Genomic DNA, 24,233 nt, shown 5'->3' on the forward strand with positions numbered 1-24,233 from the left:
CTGGGACTAGTTACTAACTATGCCTCTGTTTCCTCATCTGGAGAATGAGGATCATTATAGAACAAGTCTAGTATCCCTTAACTGAAATCTTTAGGTACAGATGTATTTAAAATTCAGAATTTCTTGATTTTAGAAAGGTAATAGTGTTTACATTTTATTACAGCCCAAGTGGGATCTGGTGCAGAACCCATTACCCATTAATCAATCACATTAATATTTCTGCAGTGAAATATTTCTATAAAGTCTCATTAGCTTAAATCAGATTTTTCCACCAAAAGAAAAAAAACACAAACTTTTCTTTTTCAAGATTTTGGGATTTCAAAATTGTGGATGGGAAATCATGGAGCTGTGTCTACCTGATAAGGCTGTTGTGAAGATTAAATAAGCGAGGGAATATGTACTGAAGTCTTTAGAAGAGTGCCTGGCACATAATAAGGGTCCAGCACATTTGGCTATTCTTATTTATTCCAGAGGAGAAAGAAAACAAAAGAAAACCACAGGCTACTTCAAAGATTATCAGTTATATATCAAAATTACTGCTGAGTAAGCTTATTACTTCAGGGAATAGAAAGCTCTCCTGGACACTGTTTCAGAAGAATTGTAGGTGAATCCCTCAGCCTCCACCAGGAGAGAGAACTCAAGAAAATCCCTGGGGTCTGATGCAAACAATGGGTAAGTTATTTTACTCTATCACCTGCCACTCCAGTAGGATATGCTATCAATTAATTGGCTCAAATGTGACAAGGGCAAATCCCATAATGACCAGCTGGAAGTCTGGAACCAGCTGGAGCTGGAGGTGCATACTGAAGTCTGAGCCTACAGACTCAGACTAACAGCAAGTTAGGGCCCCTCTTCACATCACATAAAGGAGCTCTCCATTCTTCACCACATTTCTGGTTTCCTCCTCAACGCTTTTCCTTCAGCTTATTAAAATCACTTAAATCTTAACAGAATGAAATCTTGAGAACATCTCAATTTGCAGAGAGTTTTAGCTACAAGTTGCTAAATTCTCCCAGACTGTAGAGAAATTTTAGAAAATGTACATCAGTCCTTTTAGACTAGACCTGCCCTCTCAGATTCTCAGAGCAGTTTCTTCTGCCGTACTCAGATACTGCAATTTGTTACCCTTTTCATTATTGGGAAACTGATCAGATTGATCTATAAAGCTGATCTCTTTCTTGGCCCAGCATACGTGTTCCTCAAACAAAGAAAAATCATTTCTGTTTGTAGTTTGTCATAGAATTAATAGACCCATTTAGGAACCAAGTACTTTGCATGTTATATCTCCAGAATAAATAAACATTAATAATGATAATAAATGGGGCAATAATAAGGAAATTGGAGGAGACAGTACTTCAGACAATCTTGCTACAGTTTGTCTATTATTGCAAATAGTTATTTGAAAGCCCTGATGAACTACTACCAGTCTGGGGTAAATTAAAAAAAAAAAAGGTTTAGTGTATACATGCAATAGTCTTCTGAAAATAGTTCAGAAAGCTCAGTCTAATTTTTTTTTTGTGAAACCCAGCAATTTTTCAAAAAGTGAAGCCTCTTTTCTTTTATTAAACAATTGTAAAAAACAAATTTATTGATTGTCTCCTCCCCCTACAAAGTAAGCTCTCTGGAAATAGGGACTTTATTTGCTGTATACCTGATGCATGGAAGTGTATCTGGCATGTTGGAATAAATATTTGCAGAATAAATGAGTGAATGAATCTGTAGCAAGTAGACAAATAGATGAAGTTTTCCCTGTTTTCTGCAGAAAGCAGGCTGTTTCTACACTTTTCTACCAGATACATACACATAATATATGATATCAACAATCTAAAGGGTTTTATGGGCATCTCACACTCTCTTTGGGGTGAATTTTCCAGAAGTCTGGGAGATTGTGGAAAGATTTTACTGAAAAGCTCAGGAGGCTGGATGTTCATGTAGCACACATAATAGTGGGTGTGAAAAGAGTTAAAGAGTGAAACCTCAGCAGTCAGCCCAGGGGACTAGTAAATGGTGTTATGCAGGAAGGAGCATGGCTTCCTGACTTCTACAGGAGAGGGGAGCTATTTTTAGGTTGCCCTCAATCTACAAGACAAAAGCAAAAAGAGATCAAACCTGTCTTTTCCCACTATTGTGGCAGAAACACAGAGACAGGCCACAGAGAAAAGGAGCAAAGTGGCTGTGCTACACAAAAGGAAATTGTTGCCTAGTATAATAAACACCTGAGGAGTATCAAAGGAAGCAGACATAATTGAACACAAATGATAATGAAAACAAATTTGCTATTAGTGATAAAGAATGCTATATAATCAGTGCTTAGTGTTAAAACAAACAAACAAACAAACAAACAAACAAGGTTATCTGCCATTTGCTGGTATGTGAAATGTAGATAAAATTGGCCTAAAGCCCCTTCCATGCGTTGTGAAAGTGCAGTCTCACCCCAAGACTGCATTACATTCTAAAAGAGCTGTATTCCTATGATTCTGTGATGCAGAAATGAAACTCTGCCTTTTTTTAAATACACACACACACACACACACACACACACACACAGCATTTTGGGGTGTGTAAGTTTCTACTGAACTAGTGTGGGTAACATAGTGGAGAGGGCTGTCACACAGCACTCTACACAGCAAATAATTTAGGATTTGCTCTTAAAAGACCATCAGCTTATCCCCCCTGCACACAGGCCACTTCACTCTACCCAGCAACACCCTTTCACCAGCTCACTTCTCCTTCCTTCTTCCCTTCACTCCTTTCTCTTTTATTTCCTTTATTCGCTGAAGCAAAACCTAGTCCATTTTATTTTCTCATATGGAGTAGCTTCACTCTTAACTTCCTTATATTGTTGGACTCTTGCCCTCAGAATCTCACCTTTTATTCTTAATCTCTCCTTAAACATGCGTTTCCTCTTAAAAACACTTTTAGTGGCAGTCATCATAACAATAACGTTTTTACCCTTCAATGAAAGGCACCATTCCCAAGCAAACCTCTGTGAAAAGAGAGCAGCTTGAGATGTAAAGGAAGAGGATTATTGAGAAAAAATAGAAGAGAAATCTGAATAAGACCAGAACACAATTTGCTAAGGTAATGGAAGTTAATATCAGAGCCTGACAGTATGTCTGATATACCTTGTGTCCCCAAAAATAAGACCTAGCCAGACAATCAGCTCTAACGCGTCTTTTGGAGCAAAAATTAATATAAGACCCAGTCTTATTTTACTATAAGACTGGGTATAATATAATATAACATAATATAATGTAATACCAGGTCATATATTAATTTATGCTCCAAAAGACACATTAGAGCTGATTGTCCAGCTAGGTCTTAATTTGGGGGACACAGGGTATATATATGTATATATAAATTTTAAATAACTGTCATAAAATGATTCAAATTTGATTTTATAGTTAGGGAACCAGGACATTCTCAATAAATTCTCTTGTTATCTTTACAAAGCTTCTAGTTAAAGAACTCCTCAAGACATTATGGATTGATTGAACTAGGTGAGCCATAATGACGATTTTAGTCAAATTTTGGTTCTCAGTAAGCAGAACTGCTTTGAGAAAGTGCCTTACTTCTTATTCCTATGTGGCTGTGTTATGTGTTATACAAAATGTTGTCCATCATATAGTAAAATAATGTTTTATTAATAAGATGATTTTTGAAAACTGTATGCTCTGCAAGAGACCAAAGTCCATAATCTGGGACAGAAATTCTCAAACTACGGCCCCTGACCAGCAGCATCAGCAGCACCTGGGAACTTGTTAGAGATGCAAGTTCTCAGGCCTGGCCCTGACGCCCTGAATCAGAAACTCTGTAGAGCCCATAGTCTATGTGTCAACAAGCCCTCCTGTTGATTCTGATTCCAGCTCAAATCCGAGCAGCCCTGCTGTAGCATCACCGCGCCTCCAAAGCCTCTCAAAGGTCCATTTTGAATGCTTCTGAACGGCAATGCAATCTCTGGCTTACGTTTCTTTTCATCACCAGGTCTTTTGATTCACAGAAATCTGTGACCGGGTCTTCAGATGCCATGGTTTCCCTTACTGGAGCCACTCACAGTTATCTACTAGTCTGTCCCATCCCAGCTCTGCTTGGTCTCTGTGTGCTGGTGGGTTGGTCATGCTGAGCTCTGCAGGGTGGAAGGGCTTAGCCTTGATTCCTCTCCTCATTCACTGTTCAGAGCTCTCTCAACAACTCTTGGAGTACTCAAAGCTGCCAAGGGAAAGCCTCCACATTCCTGTTCTGGAACTACCAGTGGTTACAATGCTTCCACCAGGCCCACAGCTCTGAGCATTAAGCTCCTGGCTCTCACCTCCTGAGTTCCTGTTCACAGCACAGCTGCCCTCCATTGCTTGTCTCCTCTTAGAGCAACGCACCCACCTTTTCTCTGGGGCTCAAATTTCATCTTGAGTTCCACAAAAGCTAGTGGTTCTTACACTTGTGCATGTGTCAGATTCTCATTCATATGCAGTGCTGGGCTCCACCCCACAGCTTCTGATTCAGTTGGTCTTGCATTGTAGCCCAAGAATTTGCATTTGTAACAAGCTCCTGGTTGTAGTTGATGCTACTGTCCAAAAACATACTTTGAGAATGACTGCTGAACATTACTGAACTTATTTGCAGATGAGTACTGCTGGGGACAGAGCCAGGAGAGCAGTTTCCAGGCTCTCGGCCTCACGTGGAAAGGTGCTGGCTCGGGTAGTAGATGGCCATCCGCTGTGGCTAGTTGGCTGTCAGCTGTAGCCGGTTAGCCAATTGGCCACTGATACAACTGCTGCAGCTGCGCTGGAGAGGGGAGTCGGTCGGTTGGCAGAAAAGCGGACAGCGGGTAGCACGTCGTCGTGTGAATCCACCCTCCAGTGAGACTATAGTGGTATGACTCCCCTACCTATTGCTCCGTGGGTGTTCCTTTTTGGCCTCACCATGTCCTGCGTTCTTATGTGGGGAGCGGGACCAGAGACCCCGCAGGCTGCCCCGCACGACAAGTACCTAGGGGGGAAAAAATCAACCCAGACCTGCTCCCCTGCCCCTTCCCCAAATGACTAGTCCTTGATGTCTCTCAAGAAATACAAAGCTTCCATTCATTACATCAAAATATTTGTTTGTCTTTATTGGTAATTAGATTCCACTTACTTAAAAAAGAGTTTTGAAGAGACTTTAATTCTTATTTAGCCATCAGTAGAAATGGTCAATTTACCTAGTGTGTTCAGGGAAATGCTTTTCCTCCCAAGGGAAATAGTGTACTCTGTTATTTCTAAAATCTGCTGGCCTTAGCCCTGATTCTAGTTCTCTCCAGCTAAGGTGGACGTGGGGTGTGAGTGGGGAATCAGAGTTCAGAAAATTTGCTGTCTTGAAGCAGGACAACAGCTTTGAGATCAGGGAGACAGAATCTTGGCTTTGAAAAGAAAATGTGATGTAACATTAGTAATCCCGCCAAATCTGAAACAATTAAACCCCCACTCTTGAAAGAGAACCTCACTTCCCCATCTACCAAACCGAACCCAGGGACAAAACACAGCTCACTTCTCAGGGCTACTCACTCCACCTCATCTCCAGAGACCACCTCTGCTGCTCCCAGAACAAGACCTTGTTCTCGCAGCTGCACACGTCACTGCTGACATCTTCATCCAGAGAGTGGAGCTGAAACCAAAGGCGAGAAAAATGCCAATAGGGCAAAAACCTCATTCCCAAATGCCCAGTGCTGCCTGCCAGCCCCAACCAGGCCCCGGGACCACAGCCACATCAGAGGCCTGCAGAGACACAGGGGCCTACTGACGGAAAGCACATGGTGGCCTGTGGCTTACCTTTCCTGAGTTCACCACTCCACCTCGGGTGGGGGGCTCTTAGGGGAGCTGTTTAGGGGACCTGAGGCATAAGGTCATGCATCACTTGCTAGTTTTTTCCCTGTGAAAACAGAAAGTCAACATCCAACCTACCTCTGATTCAAATTAGCCTCATCCGGTTGATTCAAAGGTCCTGGGGGAACAGTATTCAAATGCCTCTGCTAACTGCCTTTTGCTTCTCACAGTGGTTCCACAGGAGCATAAAATATGAGAAGTGAAACTGACCATGTTACCCCTTTAATGAGGGGAGAGGAAGAACCACCCTGAAGGTCCTTTTCATTAGGCCTGTTATTTTTCAGTTGGTCACACACAGGCCCTCACCATGAAAGGTTTCATGGCTGCCTTCTTCGTCTGGACTCTGATTTCTCCCAACGGTGATGGTGGCCAAGCCTGGCCCACACACACAGTCTGCGAGGACGGGAGCTTGAAAGTACTCTACCAGAGCTGTGGTAAGGTCTTTCAAACATCCATTTGTGTTTTGGGGGGAAGTAAGGCCCGCAGATGTAGGCTGCTGTTGCACTTAGTTGGGGTGCGTGAAGGCTGAGGGGACCAGTGGCTGGACACTTTCTCTATTTGTAACAGGTGTGTGAGGGCCATTTGGAGTCCTTGGGAAAGGAGGGGTGGAGGTGGGGAAGAGTCTGAACAGAGCCATGGAAATAACAAGAAAAAGACTTTGAGATTCTAAATATAGAAATTCACTAATACCATAGAGCCTGAAAAAGAACAAAATGACCAATGAGTGCACCAAATCATGAAACCTCGCCAGTTCAAAATTAGGAAAAGATGCTTCTATGCAACCCCTCCCTCCCTTAAAAAACAAAATTGTACCCCTGGACAGTTTCTTTAGTTTGCAAGTTGAGTGAAAAGATCACTTGTGTCAAAGAGAAGATTCACGTCCTTATGACACTCCTGGAGCTTCTGTTGCAGCAGCATTACTCATTACCAGGCAAAAACTCATCTGACAGCTATTAATGTCTGCTTTTTCTCTAGTGCAAAACATAACAAAAGTGAATGAACCATGGTTGTTACTCCAATGGGACAAAGAGATAAACCAACAGAAATTGCAATCTGATGAACAGAATGTAGGGAACTGCTATAATCAGTGTCTGAACCAACCCTTTGGGGTTTATATTAGTCTTTTAGGGCTGTTATAAGAGAATACAACAGACTTGGTGGCTTAAACTACAGAAATTTATTTCCTCACAATTCTGGAGGCTAAAAGTCCAAGATCAAGGTGAGACCAGCACTGTTTCCCCGGAGGCCTCTGTCCTTGGCTTGCCGATGGCTGTCTCCCAGGGTCTTTACATGGTCTTTCCTCAATGCCCACACATTCTTACTGTGCCTCTTTCTTCTTATAAGGACACCAGTCTTATTGGGTTGGGGCCCACCCATATGACTTCATTTGACCTTAATTACCTCTTTAAAGGCCTTCTCTCCAAATACAGTTATATTCTAAGATACTGAGGGCTGGGGCTTCAACATATGAATTTGGGGGTGGGAGAGACACAATTCAGTCCATTAAGGGGGCCTGCGTGTGGAGAAATGAGCCTAACCTTAGGATCACATCTGGAATGAAGAGTAGAGGCTCAGGCTATTGAAAAGGCATGCCATTGTGAACACGATGCTTTGGAGGTAGACAGGGGCAGTGTTGTTTGGACTGAAGGAGGTGGAAAGGTGATGCCCTTTAAGCATCTAACTGGGCCCCACTATGAGCTGGGGAGTGGTGGAGGTGCTCCACTTGAGCAGATAGCTGATCCCCACAACTGTCACCCAAGGAGCTGCCTCAGAGACATCCAGACAGCCAGGCTGGTCTTTTGGCCCATTTGTCTGACTTGACTTTACTCCTTTAAAAAGAAGGAACATGGAACATTAAAGTGCACAAAACATTTTTGGGTTTTCTTAATGTAAAAGAGAATGAATGGCTGGATGCTGATGTGTTAAGCTCATTACTCTTGCTCTTCCCATGGGAATGAGAGGCTTTCTGCTAGCGTCTGTTCATTTTAGGTGCAGGATGAGAAGCAAGACATGAGATGAATGTACTGCTCAAGATTTGTTTTTCCAATTCATCAGCCCATAAAAGGTTGCCATGGCTGGTCCATCTCCCTGACCAGCCTTCAGCCTACAGCCAAGCTTGGCACAGACTTTCAAGTGGCTGCCAGGAGTGGCCAGAGGAGCGGGTGCAGCAGGGACTAAACAAGAGCATAGCACCAGTCCACCTGGGGAGATCTCCTCTCTCTGCTCCAAGGAGTCCATGAATGTCAGGCACAAGCCCTGCTCCGGGTACTCAGAAAAGAAGAATAGAGGAGATGCAGTTCTCATCCAAGAGTAGTGGGGAGGTCAGACAATTAAAGAACAGGATAGGTTCTCTGTGTGGAGAGCTGGCACACAGGCATGCATCGTGCAGCAGGAGACATAGTGGTTGAAGAGGGTGAGACTGGAGACGAAATCTGTTGGGGAAAGGATCATCAAGCTAGAGTTCAACCTTAAAGAGTGATAAAATAGTAACTATAACATCTCATGTTCATGAAAGATTTATATGTGCCAGGCACCATGCCAAGTGTTTTGTATGCATTCCTCTTATTTTATAGGTGTGGAAACTGAGGATTAGAGACGTCAGGTAACTTTTCCAAGGCCACACAAGCAACAGTGGCAGAATTACAACTTTGGTGAAGGCATTGAGTAAATATTTGTGCAATTAAAATGAATTGATTCAAGGCTTGTCTGACTCCAGAGCTTATGCTCTTAATCTCCTGCTGTCTAGAGTTTTGTCTCAAGGCCAGTGGAATAGAAATGGGGAGCGGGAAGGAGCCAATGGCATGTATGAAGGAGGCAGATGTGAGCAGGCATAGAGTTCAGGGAGCAGAGGAAGGGCTGCAACAGGAAGGCAGGATGAAAGATGAGGTGGAAATGTGGGCAGAGCCCTAGTGTGACGGTTAATTTCATGTGTCAACTTGATTGTGTTAATAGATGCCCAGATAGCTAGTTAAATATTATTTCTGGGTATGTCTGTGAGGGTGTTTCCAGAAGAGATTAGCATTTGAATCAGTGGACTGAGTAAAGCAGATCACCGTCCCCCTCCAATGAGGATAGGCATCATCCAAACTGTTAAGGTCCTGGATAGAACAAGAAGGTAGAGGAAGGGAGAATTCACTGTGGGCCTGACCGCTGAGCTGGACTCTGTGTCCTGCTTGCAGCACTCCTGCTGCTCAGGCCTCAAACCACACCACCAGCTTTCCTGGGTCTTCAACTCTCAGGCAGCACGCTGTGGGAATTTTCAGCCTCCATAATCATGGGAGCCTACACCTCATTATAAATCTCTTTCCAGAATATATATATATTCTTTGGCCTTATGTGGAATTACATATGTAATTCCATTGGTTCTGCTTCTCTGACTGAGTCAACAGGAGACCCAGACAAGTTTGGGCTGCATCCCTTTGGCAATGAGGAAGATGCCTTTTGGAAAGATCCCTCAAGTAATGGGTAGGGGTGTGGATATTAGGTTGAAAGCTGTTTGAGGCTAGAGGCAGGGTTTGTAGCTTGTAGAATCAATAATTCAGGAAAGAAACAATGAGAGCCTGAACCAGCATCATTTCAACAGCCTTCATGTCAGATTGAATCTTTGGTACACTTGGAGTTAACAGAAAGGAAAGCAAAGTTCTGGGAGCTTCTCTAGGAATGGGCTCTGCCTCCTGTCTTGATAGCCATTGTCTGCATAGCCCTCTCCAGATGGAGACAGTCCTTTCTCAGCTGCTGGATTCACAAGGGAACAGACCCCCATGATCTTCACATTGATAACACAGCACAGAGGCTCCATGTTGTGATGCTCTGCCCAGCCCTGATGTTTGGACATCTTCCGTGCACATCAGGGGTTCCTAGAATTCCAATATGCACATGGACATGGGAGGGTCAGCTGACAAAACAAAGGATCCATTATTTTCTGAGTTTAGTGTTTCATTTCTCCCTTCACTTTTTGTTTAATAATTTTAGTGGGAAGGGGAAGTCTTAGGCTAGAGACTGTTCTGAGTAATACAGAAATCTTTGAGAAGAAAAAAAGAACCTCATAAGCATTTGCTGAGCTCTGAATATTGACCAGGAAGTGCACAAAATATCCTGAAAAAGCAGAAGTCCTGCTCTGTCCTACTGTTAGTGCTGCAGTAAAAAAGAGAGCCACGGTCTTTACAAAAGGAAAGTGGAAACAAAATCATTTGGGGGTCTTTCTCTGATTAAACCATAAAACAATTCTCAGGGCTAGAAGAAGCCCAGGGACCTCACCCCATGCACATACAATAAATGTTCACCAATGTATTTATTTATGTGCTGCCTCTGTCACACCAAGACATAAGGTAGATTACAAAAGTACACATGATGGTAGGATGAACTAGGAGAAGCAGGGTAAGGCAGGGGGAAGAAGGGGAATAATAAAGTCAGGGAAGGTCAGGACACATACAACAGATGAGGCAATGTGAGGGATATGATCTTGGGGTCTGGAATCAGCAAATTTGTTCCAACCATTGGGCAATATACTGTCTCCTGTCCTTGATTATAAAGTGGATGTATGGCTTTCCTAGAGCTGCTGTAACAAGTTACCACTTGGCTTACAACAAAACTCATTTATTTTTTCAAAGTTGTGGACGTCAGAAGTCCCAAGTCAGTCTCACTTGGTCAAATGCCACACTCCCTTGGAAACTCTAGGGGAAAAATCTCTTTCCTTGTCTTTTACAGCTCCTACAGCTGCATTCTTTGCATTCCTTGGCTCACAGCCCCTTCCTCCTTCTTCAAAGCTAACAACATATTCCTCTTACTTCAGCTATCCCATTGCTTTCTTCTGTGTCAAATCTCCCTCTACCTCCTTCTTATGAGGACGCTTGTGATTAGGATAATCTCACTATCTCAAGATCCTTAGTTTAATAATATTTGCTAAGTCCCTTTGGCCAAAAAAAGGTAACATTCAAGGGTTCCTAGGATTAGGACATGGATATCTTTGGGAGCCATTTTCAGCCCACTACACAAGGGATATTAAATTTGCCCACCTCTCAGGGCTCTGTGAGGATTAAGTGCGAAGGATTGCATGAAAAGTGCTGAGCACATACTTTGTGCAATAAATCTTTGCTACTGCTGACTTGTAAGATATTTTACAGTCACTAGAGGTATATTTGACTATGAGTTTTCTTGAAACCAAATCAAACAAGGAAATTACATTATTTGCAAAATAAAACCAGTTTTAAGGAAATGTCCAGCTTTTCCTGATACCCGGATGAGCTTAAGAGGAATTTCTCCTTGGAGAGATGGCATCACAATGACTCACATTTGTTGCTTTTCATGGTGCCTCTTGGTGTGGACCAAGGGCTCATCGCTAAACACAACTCAGGACCAATTTTGCCAAGGGTCACTGTAAAACCTTCCATGGATGTGGCACTTGCAGGCCTGGATTCTTCAAAGGCACTACCCATAGGAATGGATGAGCTACGTGCTCCCAGCAACCATCCATAAATATCATTATTGCTGTTGTTGCTGCTGTTATGGGGTTTAGAGAAAGATTGGAGAACAGAGATCTAGGTTGTGTTTTCTGGCAAGAGTCTTGAGTGCAGACTTCAATGTTGTCATTTAACATGCTTTGACATCAACCAGGCAGAGAGGAGGGTCATAAAAGTAAGAGACCTATGACACATGCCTAAATGACTGCCTGTACTCCTTTTAATTTCTCTGACACTCACACTTGACCTGGCCATTCAAGCGGCTCCTGGGAGTTGTCTAGGGCAGGGGTCTACAAATGAAACCCACAGGCCAAATCCCGCCTATTGCCTGCTCTGTCCAGCCCATGAACTAAGAATGATTTTTACATTTTCAGGTAGCTAAACATAAATATATATATATTTGTGACATGCAATTCTATGAAATTCAAATTTCCATGTCCATAAATAAAGTTTCATTGGAACACAGTCACACTCACCCATTTATGGATCGTCTTTGGCTGCTGCCAAGCTACCATGACATAGCTGAGTGGTGTGGTAGTGACTGTACAGCCCACAGAGTCTGAAATATTAAGTATTTGACTCCTTATAGAAGAAGTTGGCACAAGCTCTTCACCAGATTAGAGCCTCAAGTTCTAGGTCTTCTGAATGACTGCAGCCATAGAGAGGCTGGATGGTCAAGTGGGCTTGATCCTAAAACCACCATCATCACAAGGCATTTATAGGAGACCTTACAGAGAATCATCATTACCATAAATCTCCTGCTTCTGCCTAACATTTTACAATTTATAAATTCCTTCCACCTATAAGGTCTCATTCAATTCTTACTAACAGCCCAATGAGGTATGTGTATCTCCATCTCCCAAATAGAGAAACTGAAGCACATACATATTGACTGCCTTAATCAAGTAGTAAACCTGGGCCATGATACAAACCTCTGTCTGACTCCATGCCCAGTGACTGAAAGCTGTATCGTGGAATTCTAATAGTGAGCAACCCATGCCACACGATCCCAGGAGCATAGGGTGGCTACAGGGAGAAGGCCCAGCTCAGAAACTCAGTCTTTGGGTGAAGAGGTAAAAACCCCACTGTTCTGTGGACCAGAAAAGGAAGGAGGAGGAAGAGGAGATGGAAGGGGGGAAGGGAGGAGGAGGAAATAGAGAGGAGGAAGAAGGGAGGAGGAGGAGAAGGAGGAGGACATTTGTCTTCTAATTCAAGGATTGTTTCCTCTTCCCCCACGCCCCCACCCCACTCCAGCCTCCTCTCTCTGCACTCACTCAGAGCCTCAGAGCTGGGCCAGTTTGGCTCTTCCCGTGTCCATCAGGGACCTGCAGTGGCCTGGCCATAGAGGAGAAGGAACACTCACGCGTACATTTTTCAGTCGCCTGTACAAAGTTCTCTTTTGTTGCAGAGGTGTCTGGAAATGACATTTACCATTCTCTTATCAGCAACAGCATGTTTTGCGGTCAGAGCCTTCCTGAAAAGATTGGCATGCTTATTCCATAGGGAAACCCTACATTTCCCACACCTGACAGCAGTTTCCTCTGTGGAGAAGATGGTGAGTGGAAAAGGGGGCAGAGAGAGAACCCTAGCTTTGGCAATAAGTTGGCGTATGTGGGTGGTACCCATGGGGCCCAGCCAGCTACCTGGGAGGTTCTAGGGTCAGGAAACCATCGCATCCATTCACCATGCTTCAAACTTGTAATCAACACCTGCTCCCCACTTCTTGATGGCAATCAGCCTTGTCCATGACGGCCTAAATAGGTTGTGCATGTTGCTGAAGTTTGCTGCAGGGCCAGCACTTTATCTGACCTCCAAAAAGTCCTTAATTACAAAGTCAAAATCAGGTCACATGCACCTGGATAATCCATCAAGATAGTCAAACAGACAATTAATCAGACTTTAAGAATACAAAGCAATGCTGGCAACTTCTCCTCCAAAACAGAGGCTAAGCTGTAAATGACCTACCTGTATAGCAGAACGAACAGGCATGTTGATAAAATGTTCATAGAAAAGAATTTTTTTTTTTCAAAACTGCCCTGGAGGAAAGGAAGAGGGGAAAAAACTGCTTTCCTCAAAGCCTAATAATTCTGAAGCAAATGGAGCCTAAGAAAAACACAAAAGAAGCAACAACATCAAAACATAATAATAATAATGGTAAACATCACAGACCAAGTAGTCATTCAGCAGTACTTTAAAATATAGCACACAGAAAGCGATTTCTCGCTCAGTTTATTTTCCAAGACTAATAAGGATATAAATAAAATACAATTATAGAAAAGTAGACAAATAGCCAGAGAAATAAAGATGCAATTTCAAAGGGTTAACCTTGGGCACGCAGGATTAAACAGCAAGCCAGCTGCCTTGATCAGAATGAGATCTTTTGGCCCAAATGTAAAGACAGGATGTTGATTTTTTAAAAATTATATACATATATATGAATGTCAACATTGAGACACAGATTTTTAAAAGCAGGAACAGGGAAAAGTTGAGAGTGAACAGGAGCTGGAAGAGAACAGAGCCTGCAGGTGTGTTTCTGCTGCCAAGCTACTGGGCTCCCCCGCTAATTCCCCCAGTTTTTAAAGGAGAGGCTGAGTGAACAGGGACCTAAAGGGAAATCAGCCCAGAGTCTGTGAGTTTAAGAAGCCTCTTCTGTGCAGCCAGGAAATGTCTTCCCAGGTCTTTCCATGCTCGGGCCAAATCCCCATGGACAGCTTCGGGCCTGATTTGGAGGAGAATCTTTGGAGAGGTGGAGACGGGGAGGGCTCTGGCCCAGCTCTGCAGCCATTTCTTCAGAAACTCCAGCATGGACAATGCGTTCCCAAAGCAGTCACCAGTGTGAGGTTCTGGGAAGGCTTCAGACTCCGGCCGGCAGAAGGGGGACAGTGCGGGGATCCAAAGCAGCTATTTTTCCTTGAGGCTAAGGAAGGCAAAGGTGGGAGAGCTCCTTGCCAGCCCCAGCTTGTTCCCCTGGAGCACCCGGCAGAGGCCCGCAGGCACCAGGCTCCAGGTGACAAGAAGCACCCAGCTGGCAGAGCCCTCAGCAGCACTGATAAGAGCAGTCGGAGGCACAAAGCAGTGGCAGTGCCAGTCACGGTCACGCAGGTGCAGGCATTCCCCTCCAAAACCCAACAATGGGGCAGGCGCAGATTTTAATTAAGAGAAAAGGGTTACCTGCCCAGCAACTCTGTGCCACCTGGGTTCGTGTTCAGTCCTTCTCTGGGATGCTTTGTAAACTGACATTCCAGGGCCCCATCCAGTGGCTTTGTTCTGGGATGCCGGAGAAGTCATGTGGGCATCGGAAGACGTACTCTGGGGTTGACCAGGGAACAAGTACATGCACATCCGTCTGGGTGCAACTGATGCGTGATTCATGCCCAGTGGGTAACGTGTGAGTCTGCATCTGCCAGCCTCCTTGTGAGGGATCCAAGAAGGCATCATCATGTGTCCCTTCTTGAAATTCTGTGCCGGTTCCGCCTTCAGGCAGAAATGAGTGGTAACCAACCCAACAGCTAGGAGGAGAAAGAAAAGGATCCCAGAGCAGAAAATGCTGCTTCTAAGCATAATTCATAGTTGAGGATTGATTCTCACAGACTGTCTGCTTAGCCAGAGTGCTGCCAGTGGAGTCCATTGTTTGAAGCCTGACATCTCCCCTTATGGCCAGGTGGGAACTGCGCCAGCCCCACTGTGAAAACCAGAATACAAGGATGAGGGTTCCCTCTGCCCGTTAGCCATCAGGATCCGTTCTCATAGCTGGGGTCTTTCTTATTCAAAGGGCTCCTCTGTATGTGATCAACTTAATCTTCCCATACTGTATTAAAAATGTCCCTTTCCGCAATTAAACACTATTTGCATAATTAATACAACAAAACTTTGTAAATTACATTAATTTTATTGCTGACATGCATACAGTGGTCATGAATTTATTAATAGAATTTTAAGCATTTAATCGAATACAGATTTCCTTAAATGCTTTAAAAGCAGGTGAAGCAAGCAAATTATCACAATGATTATTCTACTTATTACCTTTTAATATTGATAACATGGGTCTACATTTATTTCTTTATCATGTTTAGATTAATATTTATTCTTATCTGTATTCTTATACCTTCCTGGGGTTATACTAATACTTAATTCAGTATTTTCCTAGGTGTCTAGTACGTGCCAGGCCAAAACTAAAGAGTAACAGCTCAAACCAGCCAAAGATACAGGTTTTGAGTTACCAATCGATTCTGGCTTGGTGATTGAAGAGCAAACTCTCTTTTCTTAAACTTGACCTGAGGTCTTACATCCTGAGGACCTTTTAAAGCCCCTTCCTTTCAAAAGTTTCCTGTATCCTGGAGCTTTTTCCTCAAAAAAAAAAAAAAAATGTGTTTTTGCTGGATCATGGTGATGTTACTTACTCATTGTCCTAGCGTTATTATCCATTAACCTGGTCTGTCAGCATTGTTGGAAATTAGCCTGCCATGGTAATATAAAAAATGTAGTTAGAGGGATCATTTAGAGTTGACGGATTTTGTCTGCACTGTTGACACCCATCTGTGCAGCATTTAGGTGGCTCATCATCTTAGCACTTGGAACATAGCACTGGGCTGTCTTTCTGCTTGTGTATGCTATGGGATCACTGGTGCTGGTTTCCATCCAATTTTTATATGAGAACACTTGAGCCGATCAGTCCTTCTGTTCTACTTTTTTCTGGCTCATTCACAACTCTTTGTCCTTACTCCTACCTCCTTATAAAGATAGAGAAAACCGCACCATTCTCTGGGGTCTGTCCATGGGGGTGGAAACATGCTGAAACTCCAGATAACTAGGAACACAGCTTCATGTTCCTCTAATGCTTGGGATGTAACCCGAATTCCTTCCTGTCATTCATTGTTGAGCCTGTATCACCCAGAAATGCTTGCTAAGTAATCATTAAAAACAGAAGCATAAGAGATGAGGACTTCAAGAGCTCAAAACAACAGGCGCTGTCTTTCTTCCTATTCCCAGCAACTGCCTGGCATTGCTAAAATGCTGTTTGCTCCAACCAGCAAAAGAGAGAAAGTTCCCAGCGGTTCCGCCCTCCCCCACCTCCTCTGAGTCAGAGATGAGCGTAGCAGGCTACAGGAGCTCTGGCTCACAGTCTGTGTACAATTCCATGGACAGTGTAGCCAATCGCAGTTCGCAGTAGCTGTATATCTGTAAGGGGAAGAGCCCAAGAAATGCTCCAGAACAGGGTGAGGTTGCTGGAGCAGCTCTTGGGAGCAGCCTTATGCTTTGTGAGGCCAAAAGATCATTTGCTCACGGTGGGCCTTGTGAACACCTATTGTGGTAATGGATGTTAATTGGTCCTGGGGTGGGGGCTGTTCCATGACCATCTATTTCTCCACAGTCCTAGCATTTGCTGGTACATAGGTAGAGTTAGCATTAGGCCAGTCCCTGCCCACAGGCTCAGGGTAAACTGGGAACCTCTTACAGAACTGGGAAATCTTCTAGCCAGACAGAAACTCAGGGCTCCCGTCCAAGCATCTCCTTATTCAGAAATACTCTGAGCCAGAGGGGCAATGTGTCCTCACCACAGCAGCAAAGCTAGATGGCAGCAGAACCTGAGAGGACCCTCCCAGGTCACTCTGCTTCCTCTGTCAGCATAAAAGCCCTGATGTGAACTTACCAAAATTCAGGTTAAAGATACCACATACACGAAATTCAGACCCTCTCCCCACCCCACATCCTCCAAGTGCAAAAGGTTCCCTTTCTACTCAGCCCTTCTCTTCAGGCGATCTGCCTACAGTACTTCTTGCCCAGGCCCCTAAAAACCAAGTGCCTTTGTGTATACAAAAGATCTATGGTGGCTCACTCATAATATTGAGAGGGCCAACAGTTCCATAAATGTACTATCATTGCAGACTTCACTTAGAAATGACATAGTTTCACAGAGCAGTGAAAGCGAGAGCTTGTTTAGAATGAAAGCTGCCTTCTTCTATGTATGAGTTTCACTCAGGATTCTAACACTAGAAAAGAAATAACCATGACAGAGGAGACCTATGTATCGATGAGAGGTGACTTGGCCCCTAAAGCCCTAAAGCTTGATGCCAGCAGCTTGTTTCTCCTTGTCTTTTCTCCATATATAGAAAAGCTTGCTAAGGACAACCAACTTCAGCCATTAGGCAAATGCCCCAATTCTTCCACTCCCTCCACTGGGGTCATCTGGCTCAGTCTGGGTTGTGGATGGAGGCTATTTCAAAACGGAAGTACTAGGAGCCTCAATTCTCCAGAGACTCTAAATTTCAGCCTGACCTACACTGAGCTGTTTGGAATCCAAGTGCAGTGGAAAGTCGGCAGTAAGATTATTTTTCCAGGGTGAACAATAGCTTTTCTGCCTCCCACTTGGCTTTGGTCTTAACTAAATTAAAGAGCAATTCTTATGTAAGTGAGTATGCACATTTCAAAAAAAAAAAAAAAGAATACCTGAGGAGAAAATCACCAATGGCTCTTAGTTATTTGAACCAGTGGTTGAACAGAGCACAGGCTTTCTAGCAAGTATTAAGTGTCCTAACCAAAATGTATCTGACATTTTAGAGCTAATAACCAAAATAATGAGCAGGAGGTTCCTTTGCAAACATTGCCTACTCTCAGGGACTCGGCAGTGCTGCCTTCCTAAGGGAGCAGACCTTCAGAGTTCTAGAAAGCAGTGACAGGAGAACAAGCAAGAAAGAGTAGGTCACAGTTACCTTCCTGCAAAATCAGTCATCTCCCTACATCTCACCCATTCCAGAAGAGGAATCAAAAATGCAAAAACCCTAATGGAAAAAGCAAATTATGAATGAAGTGGGTCAATTGCAATATACAATAGAAAGTGACAGGGACGATGGCTCCTGTCTTCATCTCAAGGAGGAAACTACTGGTCCTCTCCATCTGATCATCATGTGGGCTTGTGGGACCTTTGATGTCCGATCTTTTAATTTTTCGAAACAACCTAGGGTTTCCAATCTAGAGACACAATCTCTTAATTTATAAATATGGCAACTAGTCTAAGTGTTTTTAAACATTGTGGAGGCCAACAACATATATCTGAAAGCTAGACGCAACCATGGGCTAGCAGTTTGCAGCCTCTGCTGAAGAGAGGGGAGAGTTTAATCTTTTTTCACCACTCAAAGGCCTTCTCTTCCTTGTTTCAAAGCATGTCTAAGAAACCATCTTACAGTTCAGTTTTACCATCACTGTTCTCTTTATCAAAGTGATGTCACCACATGTATCCCCAAGAATGCCAAATATATAACAGGTATCCACTTACTCATTGTGGAATGTTCTTACTGGCCCAATAATCATGTACTAAAGCGTGTCTAGTTCATACAATTTCCACCATCATTCAAACAACTGGAACTGCTAATTAGATTTTGTGCCAATTTTGACTCAAATCTGTTGAAATGTTTCTTGCTACCTACAAACATCACTAAAATGTGTATTTCTAAAAGATAGCAAGAAATAAGGTAGCCTAGAGTATAAATTGCTCCAGAGATGAAACTATTTCTTAGAATTTATCTTTGAATCCATAGTACTTAGCACCATATACAGTCAATACTCACTATAAATTAAAAGAATTAGTACAAATATTAAGATTACAGTTTTCTCAAAAATGAATTAAATGCAAATTTACTTGAGAAAGGATCTTAAGAAGCACCAAAAGAGAATGAAGAAGTGAGATGAGGAACTAAAGGAAGGCAATCAAAATAACCACTGTGGTAAATTGGGGCTTAGTCCTTCCAGGGACCTCTGGGAGAACCTGTACAACATGAGTTAGAGTGGTCAGATCTGAAGGGAGAAGAAACTGGAGTGCTGATCTATCAACTCTTATCTGTTGTGGTTGTTCCTGGGGACATTAACTCGTCAGGACTTCTGGCTTAACTGTGATGGGACAAGCTCACTCCCACATGCAGAGAAAGCCCTCAGGCAGAGCCATAGGTATTTGTAAGAAGAAGGCTTTGTAGAGAATAAATGCCCTGCTGGAGTGTCCTTGTGTATTTGAATCTCTAATATACACTAAAGCATCCATGAACAGGACACTGGTGGAAAACAGACCAAGATAGCCCACCAAAAATGACCTAGGGAAAATGTATGGTGTAGACAATCTTCTGGTCTACATATCATGAAAAACTCTTGTTAGCTGAAAATAATGGGTAAAATGTGACACAAATATTTTTCAGTGCATAACTGAGCATGCAGGAAAGGATGGGAGGCCTCCAGAAAGCTCCAAAACAGAAAATTTAACACTGAAGCTGTGTCTGCCCTTAGTAAATATGTCAGTCTGCATGAACCAGAACTTAGGCTTCAATGGCTGTGTGGGAGTCTGGCAATAGTGTCCTGTGCTGTGCAAATGGGAAATTGATCCCTCCATGAAGCCAGGACCTTCCAGGAGTTATATCCACAATTTTTTAAAAAGTGGATAAGAAAAGAAAAATGTATTATTCTGCAAAGGTGGAAAACAAGGAAACTTATCTAGCCCTACCTGGCCTCTAGAGAAAATAAGTCTTCCCTGAGAACTAGGAGCTCTAGACCTGATATCACATAGGTTTGCTGCCCAAATGTGTATTACCTTCATGATGCAGAAAATCCCAAGGCTAGAAAATGTATATATACTCCAAGTGGCTGCCAGCAGGATTCAGGGCCTCAGTGGCTATTGGCCAGCGGCATCATTTTTTTGCCATGTAGGCCTCTCCACAGGGCTACTCACAACATGACCTCCCTGCTTCTCCCGAATAAAGGCTCTGAAAAGGAGAGGGCAAGAAAGACAGAGGTCACAGGTCTTCATAGCTTAATCTCAGAAGCAACACCCCAACATATTGCCATGGTTTCTGCTTTAGAGCAAGTCACCATACATATTGCAATATTATGTATTGCAATAAGGGGAGATGTGTACACAAGGGTACGAATTAGGAGGAGGAATCATTGGGGCCGTACTGGAGGCTGCCCACCACAAGGGAACAATACAGCACAATAGCACTTGGAGGAAGGGACTGATGATGGAACATAAAACATTCTGATGTCCTTGTTTTTATATTTTTCAAGGAGAAGGTGAAGTTCTAGAGATTTGTTGCACAACGTGAATATACTTAACACCACTGAACTGTACACTTAAAAATGGTAAAGGTGATACATTTAATGTCATGTGGTTTTTACCACAATAAAAAATAAATGTAAAAGTCATGAAGATGTAAAGTACAGCACAAGGAATAGAGTCAATAATATTGCAATAACTATGTATGGTGTCAGATGAGTACTAGATTTATTGCAGTGATCACTTCATAAGTTATATAAATGTCTAATCACTATGTTGTGCACCTGAAACTAATATAATATTATTGCATGTCAACTGTAATTTAAAGATTTTAAAATATCTATTAAAAATAAATAAATGCCAAGAAAGAAGTTAAAAAATAAATTAACTTCAAGCTTTATTAAGTAAAATATTCACATTAGAAATTCAAGGGTAACTATTAAAAATCAAAAAATATAGTATAAACTTTCAAAGTATTAAGAGAAAAAAAAAAATTAAACCCTTCAATCAATCCAAAAGAATGCTGGAAAGAAGGGGAGAAAGGAACATAGAAAAATCCAGGCATAAAAAAAAAAGAAAACCCAAATATAAATGAGAAATAATTACAAATATATTAGAAGTCTCAATAAATATAAACTGACTAAAGTAAACTGATTAAAAAAAAAGAATGCCAGATTGAATTTTAAAAATCAGCTCTCTCTGCTCTTTACAGAAATACACTTATAATAAAATAGACCTACAGTGAACATCACATTTAATGGTGAAACATTGAAAGAAATCCCTTTAAAACTCAGAACAAGACAAGAATGTCCACCATCACCCCTTTTATTCAACATTGCACAGAAGGCCCTAGCTAGCATAATAAGACAAGAAAAATAAAATGTTTAAGCATTTGAAAGGAGGAAACAAAAACATCATTATAGGCATACAAAATGACTGTTCATGTGCTCGCTTCGGCAGCACATATACCAAAATGACTGTTCATGTAGGAAAACCTAATCTAAAAATTCCTAATCTAGAATTAAAAAGAGTTGCATTAATATTAGATTGGTGCAAAAGTAATTGCAGTTTAAAGGGTTAAAAATAATTGCAAAACTACAATTATTTTTGCAACCTAATAATTTGTTTTGGGGCTGATTTATGACATTATTCCAGGAGATAGCTAGCACGTGCAGCTTTGGTTAATTTGTTTTCATGACTGTAGAATATATAATTATGTGTATAGACTACAGTTGTGTCCATTCTTCTTTGATGACTATTTAGATTGCTTCCAATTTTTTACAGTTACAAATGTTGTGAGCATCTATTGTTTATGTCTCCTTGTGTCAGGAAAAAAAAAAAAAATTCCCAGCTCTGGACTTATTTTCCACTTCTCTGAAGCTTAAACGCAGGCAAAAGTATTTGGGAGAACTGCTCTTATTTTCATCAGTTTTGTCTAGTAATGTGTGCATACAATAATAGTTTTTAAATGCTATGTTCTTAAAACACATAAACAGATGGCAAGAAAAGGCTAAGCAATATGCAAATGGTGACAACAATGGTGTGAAAGAGAAGGGTGAAGTGGTGAGTCAGGGTCTATTTGAAATTTTGCTTTGATCAACTCATGTGTTCTGTTTAACTTGTGTTCAGGGTAGTGGGGAGCAGGAAAGCTGTCATTAGTTGGCAGGTGCACTATTCTCATTTATTAATCTGAAGTCAGTTTTTTTCATCTTATTTTTCATGTTGGTTTGCTACTTTCCAATGTAATTCTTTTTATATTCTTAGCAAAAGTATTTTTAACCCTCTAATCAGGAGAGAAACACTAGGATCGATTCAGAAAGCAGAGAAGTGAGTCCTTTACTTGGGTAGGGTTCTCATTTGCTGGAAGAGGGGAATATTGCTGGCAGGAGCCAAAGGAAGCTAGTTCTTGTTTCCTCCAGCATCTACCTGTAAGTGCTTGTGGCCCTGTATTATTCATGCCCTGGGATTCTATTCCCAGGTGGTCTATGTTACACAAATGACAAAATGCACAGAAGTGCAGAGTTTACCATAGAAACATCTCTCTCCTTCCCATCAGGGTGAACTCTGTAGAGTTGGACATCAGACCCAACTCATTCTGCCTCCATATCCCAATGTAAGAGATGCAGGAAGAAATAGTGGGCTAGTTTTAGGAATGCAGAGTGCTACTTCCCTGATTTCAGCTAAAGACATCCTGGTACAAACTCCCATTGGTACCCCTTTGCCGTCTCAGGAAGTCCCCATAGTGTCTTTAGGAAGAATGGATCCCATGCCCTGGATACACTGTGCTTCTTCTTCTCTAGTGAAGAACGAGTCTGTGACCCTCCCTGAACACTTCCTCTACTTTCAAACGCCTCTCTGTGGGGCACTCTTCTGCTTTTTCTAAATCTGGGTGGTCACATTCAGACACAGTGTCACTATGGCCCCTTTGCTGACCTGCTAACAGTAAGAGGAGGGTCTTTACAGGTGTTGTGGATTGAAAGTTTGTGTCCCCCCAAAAACTCAAAGGTTGAAGCTCTAAACCCCAAAGTGATGGTATTTGGAGGTGTGGCCTTTAGGGGGTAATTAGGGTTAGATGAGGTCAAGGGGATGGAGCCCCATAATAGGATTAATGTCCTGGGAAGAGGAAGAGACCTTAGCTCTGTCTCCCTCTGTCCTGTGAGCATTTATTGAGTCAACCATCTGCAAACCAGGACGAGGGTCTCCACTAGAACCAAATAAGCCAGCATGTTGATCTTGGACTCCCTAGCCCCCAGAACTGTGGGAAATAATGTCTGTTGTTCAAGCCACCTCATCTGTGGTATTTTGTTATGGCAGCCTGACAGACAACACGTCAGCTCTGTCAATAGGCTTGCTTCCTAGGAAAAGTGTAAATTGATTTTTTCCTCTCGTGAGTCTGATGGAGGATTAGAAACAGCAGTGGACAATTCATTACCACGCGTGGGGAGAGCAGTACTTAAGGAGGAAGAAAAATATATTAAGTTGATCTCATACTTGAAAGCATTAGGGAAACAAATCTCAATAATTAACACTTGTTCTGCAGGCCTCCATATGACACAGCCTGGCCAAAATAGCCTCGGGGCCAGGAATGCAGCATTGAGAAGGAAGGGTGGGGGCTAAGTAAGGAAGGCCCCCGTCACAGCCATCCAAGCCGCCCCCTCCCCCCATACTGGCGTTAACGACAATTAGCCATAGCTGCTGTGCACGTCCCAGCTCCTACAGTAGTATTTGAATCATTCCCAGGAACATTCTTCTCATTTCACGGAGGGAGTCTCGCCAGAACTTTGAAGGCTGAGTGGGTGTAGAAGTTGTCCATCCCACATTGGGTTACAGCCCCTCTCCTGATTTCTTCCCAGGGAACAGGAGTCTCTTTCAAGTTTCTCTCTTTCAGAGGACCCACCTGCTTTGCTGGAGGGAACATAAAATGTACAGCCACTCGGGAAAACAGCTGCATTTTTCTTATAAAGCTAAATGTATGCATAACATATAACCCAGCAATCCCAGAGAAATTTCCCAGAGAAATGAAAACTATGTTCATGCAAAAATCTATCAGTGAAAAATCATAACAGCTTTATTTGTAATAGCCCCAAATTGCCCAACTGTTCTTCAACAGGTGAGTGGTTCAACAAACTGTGATACATTCACACTGTGAATACTACTTGGAAATAAAAATGAATAAACTTGATACACACAACCTGGACGGATCTCAAGGCCATTATGACACATGAAAAGAAATCCAGTCTCAAAAGGTTCCATAATATATGGTTCTAGTGACACAACATTCTCAAGATGGGAAGGGGGTCGTCGGGTAGGGAGTGATTCTAAAATGGCAGCATGAGAAAGAGCTTTTGTATCTGTATCTTGATTGTGGTGGTGTTTGTTTACATG

The 24,233-nt window shown here is 42.5% G+C and overlaps 1 protein-coding gene across 1 annotated transcript in view; it reads left to right on the plus strand.

The window, feature by feature from the left end:
* Positions 1 to 6,147: 6,147 nt before the first annotated feature.
* The window catches only part of LY86 (lymphocyte antigen 86), a 70,158-nt gene continuing 52,072 nt past the window's right edge, over positions 6,148 to 24,233 (plus strand). The window contains exon 1 of the mRNA XM_081056369.1: positions 6,148 to 6,289. Within this exon, the coding sequence (XP_080912495.1) occupies positions 6,163 to 6,289 (127 nt within the window). The 5' untranslated portion in view covers positions 6,148 to 6,162. The remainder of the gene's footprint in view (positions 6,290 to 24,233) is intronic.

Source organism: Rhinolophus hipposideros, assembly GCF_964194185.1.
Source record: "Rhinolophus hipposideros genome assembly, chromosome: 8".
NCBI lineage: Eukaryota > Metazoa > Chordata > Mammalia > Chiroptera > Rhinolophidae > Rhinolophus > Rhinolophus hipposideros.